General features: G+C 41.9%; 1 protein-coding gene across 1 annotated transcript in view; it reads right to left on the bottom strand.

The window, feature by feature from the left end:
- The window catches only part of LOC144798008 (neural-cadherin-like), a 566,884-nt gene that overhangs the window by 512,062 nt on the left and 38,815 nt on the right, over positions 1-16,007 (bottom strand). The window contains exons 4-5 of the mRNA XM_078668798.1: positions 7,887-7,998; positions 5,301-5,550 (exon numbers count right to left, since the gene is read on the bottom strand). Coding sequence (XP_078524924.1) covers positions 5,301-5,550; positions 7,887-7,998 — 362 coding nt within the window. The remainder of the gene's footprint in view (positions 1-5,300; positions 5,551-7,886; positions 7,999-16,007) is intronic.

The raw sequence follows: 16,007 nt of genomic DNA on the forward strand, positions 1-16,007 counted from the left end.
TTCAGGAAGAAAGTCTCTACCATAGATCAAATTTTTCGCTTGGCCCTTTTATATTGGAAAACGGTAAAGTTGGAGGGTGGTAGCCTCTATACCGTTTTCGTAGATCTACGGGCGGCTTTTGATCTCATACCCCGTAGAAAACTCTGGTCTGTCCTATCCAACATGGGGGTACCGCATCATCTCCTAAATATGATTGTCCGTCTACATACGGATAACTATGCGCCGGTCAGATGTGGCCGGGATGGCTCTCTATCTAATAGATTCCCCGTTGACAGGGGGGTAAGACAGGGCTGTGTTCTGGCACCGACCCTGTTTTGCCTCTATGTCAACGGGGTAATTGCTCATCTAAATGGGGTAGAGGATGGCGATGCCCCCAGACTTGCTGGCAGCAGGGTGCCGGCGATTATGTTCGCGGACGACACCCTGCTGTTGTCTAAATCTCCTATGGGGATCCAACGAGTCCTTAACGGATTCGAGGCATTCTGTGGAAATCATGGCCTTGAGATTAATACTCCCAAGACCAAATATATGATTTTTAACCCCCCATCAAAAATACGTCCCAACCCATGCATTGGTGCATATATGCCAAAAAGGGTCCGAACCTTTGAATACTTAGGGGTGACTCTAAATGAGAACATGTCTTGGGGTCACCACCAATTAAAATCCCAACTTAAACTGGCCCAACTGGCGGGAGGAGTTGTTAGCCTTATATATAAAAATAAATCTACTATCAAGGCGATTGGTCCCCCATTAGAGATATATAGAGCGCAGGCTAGGGGAGCGGTTATGTACGGTAGTGAACTCTGGGGCCACATGTGTAAACGCGAGATGGTGGTAACTGAGAGCAAATTCATCAGGCAGCTTTTATCACTCCCCCAGCACCCCTTTGCTGCCGATGAGGCTTGATTTGGGATTAAGGCCACTTGATGAAGATCTGGGTGTTAGGCCCCTAATTTTTTGGCGCAGGGTTTGGATCACACCAGTGTTGGTAAATTACAGGTCCGAGCTCCAGGAAATCCTGACCTATTCGATTGTAGGGAATATCCCCTGGTTTCAACACATAAAAAATGAGCTTGTGGGTCTGGGACTAGCTAATATGGGGTATGATCCTGCGACTGCTTGCCCTATGGTCTCTCGGAAGAAGTTGCTTTCAGTGTACCATGAAAGTAAAATCGCGGCACACAGACAGGGCATACAGTCTGGTACTCTGACTGATTCTTTCTTAAAGACCAAGGATACTTATAAGCTTGAGGGAATCTTAGATGTCATATTTCCAACTAATACCAGGAAACTGTACCTACAGTGGAGGTACGGAAGTCTACCAATTCGAGCCTTCACTAGTAAATGGACTGAGCCCTCTTTGAGTCATTGCCCTGGGTGCAACTATGAGCAGGAAACTGAGCTGCATATATTGTTTTTTGTCGAACTTATGCGCAGGCAAGAAGGCACTGGATTGTACTGGCCTGTAAAAACTTGGTCTTTACCCACGGCCTGCAGGCATACAGGGTTCTTAAAACGGATCTCTCTGGCATGATTGTGTTTGCGGTAGCTAAATATCTGGAAACTTTCTGGCAGAAGAGAAGACGTTTAGTATCCAGGGCCACAGAATAAATGTCAAATTTTAAATAATATCAACATATAATCATCATTTAAAAAAATGTTGGGGTTCCTATGGACTAAATAAAATTGTCTGTATGATGCTATGTATTAAGGAATCATGCTGCTGTTTTTATGATCTTTGATTAGTTGTCCATGATGTAATTAATTGTTTTATTTGTATTATAGTTGTGTTTTATCTTTTATGGCAAATGTTGCCGAAATAAAGATGTTGATGATATTTACTAAGGGTCGCATGGGCGCATGCGCAGTGCTGCACAATCTTGCTCTGTGCCCGAAGGGTTTTATAATGATAAGTAAATGAAAACAATGCTTTTTGTTGCTTTAGGTCACACACAGAAACCCTTAGTAAATAACTCCCAGTGTTTGCTAAAAGGTACACATAATTTATACAACTAGTGACAGACAAAGGCATACTCACTTTTAAAAGATCAGTGGGCAGTTTAGTTTAACAATAGGGGAGGACTGATACAAAATGACAGGCTGGTGGAACTGTAAGTGAAAACACTCCCTAGGGCAAAATAAACACAATTCTTGATTTTGTGTGTCAGGAGCTAGATTTTGCCATTGTAAATACTACTATTTGCAGTCTTAAATTAGATTTTTGAAGATGATATAGCTCCCACAGTGTTAAGATGTTGGGGTGGGGCATTTAAAGTTTGGCGGGTGAGGGGTATCAGCAAAAAACTGCAGATCCTCCATCTGCCAACTTCGCAGTTCCTCGGCTAGAAGTTGAGGAACCACTCGGTTTCAGATGGCAGAACCTCAGCTGGCCCCAGTGTTGGAATCCTTTGACCTAACATCCTGTCCTCCACAAGTCCATCAGTTAAGAGGCAACTGTTACTAAATTTCTCTGCCTATGTTTCCAGTTATGGTAATCAATTAATATCCCTGTGAGAAAAGGCCACAGACTTCTACGTTTTCAAAGGCACACTGACCATTTGGGTTTTTGGTTTAAAAAAACAAAAAACTTTGCAAAGTGAGCAGAACAAACATGGCACTTTTTCTGCAAAGTTCTCTGCCTTCAGTGCTCCAGCTGCACTGGTAGCTGCGTTGAAGGCTTTAGCGATCCTTACCAGGCAGCTGGGAATTTCCTAATTGGACAGGAGATCTTCTGACCTGACAAACCAGGAGTCCACGTTGGTTTATCACTGGGTGATGGGTTATAGATTCTTCTTGGAGGTTGTCGGATTCCTTTATCTAGAATACCCACTCTAAAATGCCCAAACCTCTTATTGAACGTGCAAGGGGAGAGACGAAACCCCAAGAAGTGCCATGGAGTCATGATGCATGACTGTAGGGAAAGGGGGCAGAGGGAGGTTACTAAACATACAAGTGCCACTGAACAGCACAACTAATACTAAGAAACGACTGGGAGTGTTAGTCCATTAACAACCATTTGATTAGACTGGATTCGAATCTTATGGCCAAAGAATTGGGTGGCTCAATTTCTTATGAGAGAGACCCCAGAATCAACTTCCATCTACAGTGAAATGATAATTGAGAACTGGATCCAAATGATGAAGAAAACTGTTTGACAGTAGAAAATAACTTTGATAAGCCCTTATGGTTGAGCGATGTGTTCAAACTGACAGGTTTCAAGAATTGGTAGACAAAAGAAATCATTTATAGGTTGGCCCTGAGAAGCCAGGATTGTGCTTGACACTTTTAGAAAAACCTTCTATCAGAAGAGTGGATCTAACCAGAAGGGTGGATATCAATGGTCAGTTAAACCTAGAAATTCGAACAGTTCATAATTGTAGAGCCTGGATTGTAACCAATATCAAATTTGCATGTGGTTTCTAGTCCCTCCCCCAAATCTCACTGGATAACCATTAAAGAAGACTAAAAAAAGGACTCTTAATGAAGCACAAGCAGAGAAAGGCCTTACATTGTGGCCATAATCTCCTGATTAAGAGAGACAGAAAACAAATACCTCAATTGATATTACTCCCCATCAAATGGATAAAGGTGGGACCTCAAATTCACATGGTGTGAAGCAAAAATATGTTATTTTATCCAAGAGTTTGGAGGGGTGCTTGAGTATTTAAAATTACAGTGGAACCAAAAACCAAATTAATTATTTTCAGAATTTGATCTCATCAGAAAACTACAAGAAATGCAATGAGAGTAGTAAATAGCGTTATTGATTAAAGGATGACTGATAAGGACGCAGTTGTTTTAAACATACATTAACTGTTTACAGAGACACATTTGTTGATGTCTCCTTAAATTGAATGCAAGTACCTATGGGACTATTCAACTCTTTTGCTTGTAAATCTCTGAAGAAGGAAGTAATATTTATGAAGGTCTTTGGCATTCAATATGTAGGCCCACCCTGGAGTTACCAATACAGGGGTACCAGTAACTTCGGGGGATGTGAAAATATACCCCATTACAAGTCAGACCCTGATGATCCACTAAGAATTGAGGAATTACGTGGGGAATTGGGAATTCTGGGCCTGATTCCACTAGTTATTCCCCATTTCAGCCCGAACTTTCAGCAGCCAAAATCTCTGGCTGAAAGGAAATAGATTCATCGTGTTACCTGAAATCTCATAATTCTGAGGGATTCTGCATGCCACATGTGTAGGGTTTTGCTACTTTGAAAATGCTAAATAATGGTGAATTTTACTATGCTTAAACCTGGACCACTCAACCGTGAGCACAGAGGCCCACATAAGTGTGGGAAATTATTTACACATATTTGTGAATATCTACAAAGTAACAACTGTATAGGGGACCACCTCCACCACAATGCAATTTCCGGACTTGGCCCTTGACACTCCGATAAGAGCGTTCAAATCTAGTCATGGTGAACACTGCATTAGTTACACAAACTTTGGACAAATTCCACAAATCTAGATAGAACCTGCATTTTCACGTGTATGTTCCAGACTTTGTGAATCACCTGTAGGTGTTGCAGGTGAAGGTACAACTTTTTCCATGCAAGTCTCTTAGGATAGAACTGCAACTGACAGAACTTCAGCAATGCACAATGTCATATTGCCCATTGGCTACATCTCCATTGCTTTCAAAAAAGGGAAAAAGAGATGGTTGGGGTGTGCCACACCTTAACTCTTTTCACACTCTAGATGTAAAGCCGCGAGTCCTTGCATCATTGCAGAACTCTCAACAGGATTCAGAGAAGGTTCTGATCCAGGCTGTGCTTGGTCATGCAACTGACAGTCCTTACCACATGGCAAAGTGAGACAAGTAAAAGACAAGCAAATACAATAGAAAAATTAAGTAGTAAAAGTGAGAAGTAAAACATTTGTTCATACAGTCAGCAGGCAGCCTCATATTTTTAGGACTAAAATGTAAAAGCATGCTTCACATTTGCAAAGGAAGAAAAGATGTGGAGCAATTTAATGTGTATGGGGCAGCCCTATTCTACAAAGAGTCTCCAAATATAAAAAAAAAATTATAAGCTATTACATTTATTAGGTAGATGTTTTCGAGGCATGTTACAGAATTAAGCATTTAGGTACCTGACTCACTGGTTGATAGAGTGAGAGAATTTCTAGGTATTTCACTGAGGTCAGTTTCCCACCAGTCAGTTGTGTGGGCTGGTTTCTAGAGCCTGGTCATTTTCTCTAGACCAATAAGACTAAAAGCTGAGACAGTGAAATTGCTTATGTGTCTCAAAGCAGAAAGAAAATAAAGTTTTAAGTCATTCTTACATTGGCTGAGAAAACTCTGGTGGCTCATCATTCACGTTTGACATGCGGATTCTGACTGTGGTTGTCCCAGTCTTCGGGTCTAGGCCCTTGTCTGTTGCCATGACCACAAACTCATACAGGTGATTGGCTCGCTCGTAGTCGAGAGGTCTGGCTGGTGAAATCGTGCCATTGGCGGAGATGCTGAAGTCAGGGCTCAGGGTGTGGTACAGCACCTCTGAGTTCGGCCCTGAATCACAGTCTTTGGCTGCCACTAAAAACAAGAAGAATTACAGAGAATCATTCCACAAAGGAAAGTCCTATTAATGAGCACCAGAAGCATATAACAATTAACAGAGTAGAAGGTTATGAAGAGTGTCTCTATACAAGATTCTTTCAAAAGTCAAACTTTCAAAACACCATTTTGATGAGGGTATTAATCATTGAGGCAGCAGATACAAGTGAGGGTTACTCAACAAAGAAGCCTGCAAGCAAAATCATTCAGTGAGGTAGAGAGAGATAAAACACCCAGATCAATGCCTCACTAACGTGCACTTAAGTAGGTGAGATATGCCATCTCTCCACTGACAAATAATGAGACAGTTTGACCAACCAATTAGTCAAATTCTAGTTCATGAGTGCAGAGCTTTTTCCAAATGCTAGACTACAATATAAGATGCAATAAATAGGGTTGACACTCACACTTGACCACTGAAAAAAGCAACAAAAATGTATTTTGCTGTACAAAGCAATTGAAATAAAAGGTTGGATGAGCATGCGATATAGCATTAATGACCAGATCTACTATGGCCTTTTGTGTTCAATAAGGGTTCGATTCCCAAAATCAGGAAGTTTGTGATTGCAAAAACCCTTTTGGTATGTAGCAAACACAAATTGCGATTCGCAAACATGTAACCAGATATCAATTTTGGTTTGCAACTACATACCGAATCGGTATTTGGAAGGGGCGTGTTTAGTGCGCCCCTTCCAAATATTAATTCAGAATGGGAAGTATTAATGTTTTGCGACCAAAATATGGTCTCAAAACATTAATATATTACTGCCTACACAAAGGAAGTGGTAACCCATTCACAAACAGGAACGGGTCTCTAAGGGACCCCTTCCCCTTTGTGAATGTTGCTAAAAGTATTTCTTAGCAGTAGGCAGTGGTCCTATAGACCACAGCCTACACTTAGGTTGAGCATTTGAAACCTCTTGTATATACTTTAGTATATACTTATATGTGTATGTACGTTGTGGGCTCTGGAGATCCGCCCTAGGACTTGTCTGCTTCCGCTTAGGGACTTTTTTTTCTGTTCAACTGCCTCTATTTAACTGTCTTGATAGAAAACGACCAGTAGAGGTCAGTAAAATACCAGAATTGCTTTCGGCTTGTTCAACTGCCTCTATTTATCTGTCTTGATAGAAAACGACAAGTAGAGGTCAGTAAAATACCATAATTGCTTTCTGCTGAGGAACTTTCCTTTTTTAAATTTTCTGGCAACAGCCTCTATTTAACTTTCCTGATAGAATACGACCAGCAGAGGTCAGCAAAATACCAGAATCACTTTAGCATTCTCTACATTCCAGTCCATAGAAATTGTCTTCTATGAGCACCTGTAGACAATACTATTTTTTTTCAAATCTAGTATTTTCAGTGATATGACCACCGAAGGGCCTGATTTTATATTAAAAACAGAGCTTTGGACTATACACTTTCCAGCTGAAAGGCAACATTTCTCTACATGTGTTCCCATACCTTGTGTGTCACGCAGTTTGGTGCTTCCTTGCCCTCCAGGGTAAAGAACTGTAGATGTTTCAGCACCCAGGCTAATATGCTGCATAGCTAAATACATATAAGGTCCCAAAGGTAAGACCAATTGCATTGCTTGTTTTTTTTTTAACACATCCCATTTTCCTTTAAGGAATTAAAGACATCATGGTCTGCTGGCCCTGTAGGCCGCCATTCCTGTGATGAATGTGAATTAAGGTAGGTCGCAATTTGCAGCCTACCACATTAATATTCATGAAGTAGATCAATTTACGACCCACAAAGATTCGGTGTTTGGAAAAACGACCTATTAGTATATAGATTGGTTTGTAAAATAGTACAGTGGTCTGTTTTGTGAACAGTTCTTAGCACATCTGGTCCTAAAGGTGTGAATAACAGTGTACCTCTTAGATTTAAAATAGTCCCTCATGCACTCCAATGGAATGGGAAGGATACATCCAAATAGCCATGAAGGATGAACTAAGGCTCATCCAAGATGCGATTAACAATGTCTCCTGCTAATGGCTAAAGGTTCATGAGTCAAAGAAGTCAATACCTGTAGGAGCCTTAACTGGAGCACCCTCATAGTATTTATAGAATGCAGCATTTCTGTCATGATTGACACAAGCAACATTAAACCTCAAACTTACAAAGGTCAGTGAGCCAGAAGCTTCAAAATTAGGAAGAAACAATCTGTCATACGCTTTATTTACTTTATGACCAAGCTTAATTTCAACAATTTGCATCAAATGATTACAACATGAAGCAAATGACACCACAAGCACTCATGCACAAACAAGCACACAAATCCCCTTTCTGAATATAGTGAAAAAACGTACCTTGCAGAAGAGAGACAGCAACAGGGGCTGTTTCTGGGACATTGTCTTTACTATAGACTGACTGCTGAAATTCCGGAATGCAATCATTTACATCTGTGATGACTACCAACACCTGCAGAGCAAGAGAGCAGTGATTAGTTTATTTTAAAAGAAAAGGTGGTACTAAAAGCAAAATGAACTGTACTGATGTTGAAGACTGTATCACTAGCCCTATGAAGGTCTGCCACAATTTACTAATGCTGTTTATATGACCCATAAAGACCCCCAGACCTTAAAATTATCCCACATGAACACCATAGTCTAGGCATGGGATTTATATTTCCAAGGAGTGTGGAATGTGTTGCTCTCTGCAATGCGCAATTTATATTGCATTTTTTTGCCACTGCTGTTATCATTGGCATGGTTATGACTGTGTTAAAGCTTGTGTGTGTTTAAATCAAAATGTGCATTATTAATAATGTTCAAAGCACTTAATTTATATTTGAATTCATGTATGTACACTAACACGCAGCTATCACAATTTAAGCAAATTTGCTATGACATATTAAAGTGTGTTTTTCTGGCTTAAATAGACCTCAGTTAGGCCATGATGCCATCTTGTTCAAAATGGATGTTACATCATACAGTTCTCTGTTTATATTTCTTCTTGACACGACGTGCAGTAGTAATAGGTAAAGGTGCCTACAAGGGATTTCATTCGCTATTCTTAGTCAAATTTCATACAAACTCATTATTTGTGTCAAGCCCCAATTGGTGATTCAACCATGAAAAAAATCTAAACATCAGTGAAGTCGTTCATAACATGAACATTCAGCAGAACACTTAAAAAAGGGTATATCTTTTTTTCATAAATACACAGTTTTAATGTGAACAAAAATGCAAAGGGTACATTCAGAAACAATAAAACACCATGATGGAGGGTACATGAAAGAGACTACAAATCATAGGTAATAATAATTATTCGATTTGAAGCGCAAACCATAAAAGCATATAAAAAACAGTCGATAAAAGAATCACAAAAATACATTTGACTAAAAGGACTAAAATACAATATCATTACTAAAAATCCATGAACTACTATGTATCACCAGGGAAATAAAACTCATTAATATACTCCATCCCCCCTTGTTGTTCGTAACTTTAAAGCGGCTCTTAAAATGTTGCCACACAATAAAGAGTAAAAACATCAGTTAACAATTTTAAAAACAACAAGGCTACCTGTGCCTGTCTAAATCTAGCTTTTCTTAGCAGACCTTTTAAAAACAGTTTCCTGGGGAAGGTATAGTATGGGCAAAGTAAAACTAAGTGAAGGGTGTCCTGCGGAGACTTGCTGTTGCAGCTGCAGGACCCCCTCTCTTCTGAATTTATGACAAAACCTGCCGGTACTGTCAATAAGTGATGTATATAATTTAATCTAAAGCGGGAGACCAAGAAACGATCCTGGGCACTTGTCATTAGTGTTAAGTAAGGTTCTATGCCCTGTGTTGTTTTGACTAAGATGAGATCTCTCACCGAGTGTTTCCTCAGTTCGACGGTTTCGTGCTGCGCCATTGCAAACGTTCGATACAGTGTTTTAATATCACCTATGTCTTTTAACTTTATTGTCTCTGGATTGTCAAATAGGTCTGTGCGACCTCGGTTAACAAAAGAATCCCTGACGTATTTCAACCATGGAATTTTTCTCACATGCTCCAGGGAGAGACAGTCCTTGTCAAACCCACCTCGTCATTAGTCTAAATCTTCAACCAACATACTAGAGGCTTCACACCCTCGCTGTCTGATATGTACCTCACCCCCAACTCCTCATGTGCACAGTTATGCTAGCGTGCTATGTGGGACTTTCAGCATACGTCTTAGATATTTATTCTCCTCCCTTTGCAAGTTGATAGGTTTAACAAATCCCCACACCTCGCTACCATACAGGACTTTGGCACAACAGATGGAATTATACAATTTTACAATCATGCCTGGGGTCCAGCACCCCAACCTCTGGGCATAAATTGCAATTAAACCCGTGGATCTAATCAGAGTCAGACATTTTTCCTCTATTAGATGTTTAAAATTAAGATGGTTGTCAAAAAGACATACCCAAATAGGTAAAGGATGGGACTTTACCCAGGGTGTATGAGCCTATGGTATAATCGTATTTTTTACTAGGCTTCTTACCCATCTCTAAATTAGAGGACATGTCCAAATCATTCATGAATTTCACAAATCCATCTATTAGAAGCCGTAAGCTATGTGGGGTGCAGGCCAAAAGCACTGCGTCGTCTGCGTATAGCAGCACCAGGACTGTTCTGTCCCCTATTCTGGGTATGTATCTGTCCCCTATTCTGGGTATGTAAGCCTTTATGTTCCGCAGGGTGGCATCAAGCCCATTAATATATATAGTAAACAGAAATGGCGCTAAGATACATCCTTGTCTACCCCCACTAGAACACTTAAATAACTCCGTGATTTTCGCCTCCTTTGTGTATCTTAGAGCTGCTGTCGTATTGGAATGCAGTGACTGAAGGATGTTTATTATGGCTGAGTCCACCCCAAGGTCCCTCATTAGAGCCCACAACTTGTTACGGTTCACATGATCAAATGCCACGGTGAGGTCCATAAAGGCTAATGATAGGTGTAAACATCTATTCCAGATAAATATAGGGCTGGAAAAGGATCAAAATCAATAGAAAACAATTCCTCAAAAATATAAATTGTTAAGGAAATAGATGTGACAGTCGACGTTTCGGTCTGTTTTGGCAAAATTGTCCATCAGACCATCTTCAGGACATACAGTTGATCATTAAAAATAATCTCTTTTTTGTTGATCAATTTGGAACCAAATCACTCAAATATTGAAACAACCCCAATGGCCTTTCAAATAGGCTCCTATATTTGGTAACAATCTCTATCACGACTGAATATAGGGGAAGCATCAAGTTAAAACTAAAATAGAAAGGCAGTTGTCTCTTTCCAAGTAATATGGCAAGTGTGAAAAATCAGCACTCCCGAAAACAGGTATACAATAATTCGTTGTCTCAGACGCCTCCCGCATATAGACACCAGACACTACATGCAGAAAGATGTGAGTTTGTTTATTTTGAATGGCACTGCTCTCGAAGAGAGACTGCTAGAGAGGGCTTCAGTGACAAAAACCAAGGATCTTCCGCTTGTATGCGGTATTGCAATTATTCACAATGGTTCACTGTTGTTCATGTAACTAATTTGTTCTGACACTTTGGGGTGAAAAAAGGTCAGAAGGGCTCAATCAATATTTATGTAGTGCTAAATAGATAGGGCTGTGTGACGTTTTTAATTGGAAAACTGTGATTTTCTGGAGCAATGATCATATACCATGCTGACTTTGCAGTTCTGTGTAATTTCTAGGCAAGAAAACTGTATATAAACCCTTGTATTTGAGGGTGAGCCAGAAGAGTCTCCTGGACCGCTAGGGATGCTGCCTGATTTCTTACTGATTTTGCTGCACAGTTGGGACTTTCCAGTCCAGGGAAGATATGGCTTGGCAGTTCGGGCTAGACTGTTCCCATGAGGCACAGGGTCAGACTGATTTGCATATGGCCATGTCTGAACTGGGGTGGCGGAGTGAGCTGAAGAATGATGATGGATTAAACCCAGATCAGTTGACTGGGGGTGAGTGCTTGCAATGTTCAACACTCCGTCCATCATCCCCTTTAGTTTTGCTTTATTCGCCCTAAGTTGGCAGGGTATGCCCAGACGTGAGTCCCTTGCTCACTTTGCCACTGGATTCAAGCTAGCCTGGCTGATGACGGCTGATTTGCCAGAAACCGGTCCCAGGATGCATGTTTCCGGTCCAGGGAAGACATGGCTTGGCAGTTCGAGCTGGACTGTTCCCATGAGTCACAGGGTCAGACTGATTTGCATATGGCCATGTTTGAACTGGGGTGGCGGAGTGAGCTGAAGAATAATGATGGATTAAATCCAGATCAGTTGACTGGGGGTGAGTCCTTGCAATGTACAACACTCCGTCCATCATCCCCTTTGGTTTTGTTCAGTTGGGACTTTGGGCATTATGTTCTTACAATGCATTCAGTAAAAGTGGTCGCAACTTGCGAACCTACTTTTACTGAATACATTGATTCTTTCCAAACCAACATATGTTCAAAAATTAGCAAAATTCGATTTGTAGGGCGTTGCAGTTTTTAACATTAATATGCATGAGGCAGGTTGTAAATAACAACCCACTACGAATCGCTGCAATCAAAGGGATGGAGGCCTACTGGGGTCAGCAGACCCACCATGTCTGGGATTGCTTTAAATAAAGCAATATAGATTTTATTTTTTAAAGTGGCCTGTTTTCCTTTAAGGAAAATGGGAAGTGTTTAAAAAAACATAAAAGTTTCAAACACCTTTATTTGGGGTAAGCAGTGGTCTCAGGGACCAATGTCTACTACTAAAAAAATAGTTTTTACAATATTGACTAGGGACTCCTTCCCATTTGCGAGTGAGTTACCACCTCCTTTGAAGGATCGGTAACCCATTAATGATTTGCGACTGTGAAACCATTAATACGTGCCAAAAGAAATTGTGAATTGGAAGCGACTCTCTAAACAAGCTCATTCAATTTGCCATGTAGTATGTGGTTGTAAACCTATTTTGTGATTCGGAAGCAGTTTGACCTGTTCTCAGGCCAAGACGCTCCCCCGCCGCCCCAGCGCTCCCTGCTGGTGCTATGCCCCTAGGCTGCTGCCGCCCGTGAGTTCGAGGCCCTCCTCCACCCGCAGGCTCCCGCCTGCGACTCATCCCTGGGGGCCCAGTGGTGGGCAGTAAGTATTGGTCTGTTGTTGTGTGCCTTGTAACCTTTTTTTCCTTCCCCCTGTGCCTGTATTTTTGCTGCTCTTCTCTCCGTGTTTTTTTCCCTCTCCTCTGTTCCCTCTGATTTTCTCCAGTTTTTCACTACTGTATATCGCTGCCTGCTTTTTTCGTGACTTTGCCTGTTTCCTCTGTTTTTGCGCCTCTTTCCTTTTCGCCTGTTTCCCCGCTTTTTTTCCCCACCTCGCCCCCTCCCTCTCCCCGCTCGCCGCTTCTGTGCCCGTTTCCCGCTGCTGCGTCCCCGCCCCCCTCCCTCCTATTTGCTCACTGCCACCCGCCTCCCAGCTGCTCCTCCCTTCCTCCACCCCTTCTTAATGCAGGTCGCTGCACGACTGCGCAGCGGGCGCGCTGCTGGACCGCCGTCCGCGCCTAGACCGCACCCAGCGCCAGAACCCCTGGACCCCGCGCACCCCACCGCATCAAACCCAGCCTCAGCTACGACGCCGACTCCCTCCACGCACTCAACACCAGCCGAAACCAACACTGCAATCAAGCCGCCCCGAAGCACACCCACGGACCCTTCTCCTGCCGCAACTGCCACTTCACCTGCGACCGAACCACCAAACCTACAAAGGCCAGACCCAACCACCTCCGCTGCATACTCCTCAACGCCCGCTCCGCACGCAAACACGCCATCGAGCTCTGGGACCTGCTCGACACCATCGCCCCCGACGTAGCCTTCCTGACCGAGACATGGCGGAACGACTCCTCCACGCCAGACATCGCCATCGCCATCCCAGACAGCTACAAGATCTCCTTTTTGGAGAAGGGGGTGGTGATGGACAGAGTTTCTGAATGATGCAAAATACTCTTACCAAGTCAAGAGATCATGGTTTTAATCCATCACCTGTTTTTTAGCTCATTGCACCATCCCAGCTCAGAACCTGGCTATATGCAAATTAGTCTGTTCCTGTCCCAGTGTGTAGTGTAGCTCCTATTTTCCCAATAGGCTCTGCGCATTGGAATAGTACCTACAGCAGTAAAGGCCTAGGCCAGACGTTAACTAGGTCTACTACTGTCGATGCTAGACTTAATTTTTGGGTTTGCCAGCTAAGCTCAGAGTTCGCTAGAAACTTTCTCGAATGTTCAAGGAAGGATTAACTCCCCTGATTAGACAAGAAGGGATTTAGTTTCTGACAACCATAGAACATGACAACTTTGCTCTCCCCTAATCAAGAGTCAATCTCAAGAGTCGTGTGAGCACAAGGCAATTATTTTACTCAGTCAGTACGTGCATTCTTAGTCTCATCAGAATGTAGAGAAAAGGAAGAGACGGGCGTGTTCAATAAAAGATGTTATTTATTGATCAGTCTCTTTTCTCGTACAAGAGAAATGGATCGATATTATTGCAATACTTATAGTTAAGTAAAGTGCATACATTAGAAGCAATAGTATAAAATAATACTGTAAAAACATTGATATGGTTTCTGAGCCATATGATGTTTAAAATGATTAAAATATATTTACATACACATATACATTTGACTAAACGTACTCAACTGGTGTTTCTAAATACGCCTACCCCGTGTACCTGACCTAAGTCTAATGCGTGGGCGGGAATAGAAAGTTACAGTTTAAGTTAAGTTTGTTTTTGCCAAGTGAATAACTAAAGAATTCTCTGTGAGGGGTTATTCAGTTCTGTACCTGGAATTTAGGATGGATGAGGAATGGTATCTCTTTCTCTGCTCTCGATATTCCAGGCTGCCTGCGAGGGCTGCCCAGAAGCGCCGGTGCTGGGTCTCTCGGCTTGAGATAGCAGCGCGTCTCTCAGCGCGTCAGGAAGGCGGGGCTGCTGCCTGCGGGGTCTGCTTCTGCTCTCGGCTTCGGCAAGTATGGCTGCTCCGTCTTGTCACCACGCGTGTGTTTGCATAGGGCAAGGTCGGCAATATTTATACCTTAAAGGTGCCGAGATTGACGTAAGGATGGACATAGGTACGTCAATAAAGATGTCATACGACTTGCTCGTTAGCACATTCTTTTGCAAAAGTTCTCTGTGAAATCAAAACAATGGCCGCACGGATTTTCCAGGTTGTCATAGGTTTGATTTGTTATGAGAACGTCGTATGCCTTATCAGGGGCTGGAGGAATGTCGCTTGTCTAATTAGATCTCAAGCGTTATGACCTAATCAGATAACACGTTCCTGTGCCGTAGTGTGACTGCGTCAGATAACGGTATCTGCATCATGGGGGATTTCTTGCCTCATGGGCTGACTGTTAGTTAACTAGCTAGGTAGTTTAACCAGAATAGGGTCAGGAATAGGGGGATCGATTCAGAACCTATAGAAATACACGACACCCACTCCACGCTAACTATGGTCATATCTACTAATCTATGCATAGTATAACATAGTACAACATACTATAGAGTATAGTGTATACCATACCACCCCAAAATACATAAATGCATTTCGAAATTTTCAAATATACTGAAAAATTGCAGTCATATATATTGTATGCACTTAAGCTATGAATTAAATGCAAAAGTAAACACGCATTGTAATGCATTATTGCTTTTTGGTATATGAGAAATACACATGAAATGGCTCTTAATATAGCTATACAGAAAGGAAGGTCGAGACCATTTCATCACATAATAAAATATTTGTGAACATACCAGCGGGCAGCTAAAGTCTATATAAAGTATCTAAAATAGAAATCTTAGTTCTCTAGGAATAGTTTCTTACTTTAAGCAGAAGATCAGTGTCCCGGGGAAAAAATATATAGAAAAATATTTTAAGGGCTTGCTGAAAAAAGTTGCTGTCCGTGAACTGGATTGTAATTGTTCATGTGACTTTATTTTTAAAGGTTGAAGGCCGAATTCAGGGAACGCCGTGTGCGAGTTTACTCAAAAGTCTCTATTTCTGTTCCGGAGAGAACATCATATCATTCAGGCTTTCGAAAAAACTGTCAACAGCTTCATGGGAAAGTTCCACTAAGTCGGAAATAGGGGTAACCATGCATTCGTGCGCATGATTGTCTCCATTGACATTCTGATTTGCATTGCTGACAGAAGGTCGTACCTGTTCGATGTTGCTTTCATCTTGAACTTCACTACTCTTCAATCGTAGTGGTGAAGATTCCAGGAATGCCGTCATCAGAATTGGCAGCCTTTGAGGGCAGCACAGTGCGTGAACCTTGGTAGGAACCAACAGTGTATCTGCATCCACCGGCGCATCCGATTGTAGCGTCAGACAGGTGTCTAACACGCATTCTTCTCCGCATAGCAGACACCTTAGTACAGGTAAAACACACCTTTGCCACATTGGTCGAAATGATAGAAAC

This window comes from Lissotriton helveticus, chromosome 12, assembly GCF_964261635.1.
Source record: "Lissotriton helveticus chromosome 12, aLisHel1.1, whole genome shotgun sequence".
Lineage (NCBI taxonomy): Eukaryota > Metazoa > Chordata > Amphibia > Caudata > Salamandridae > Lissotriton > Lissotriton helveticus.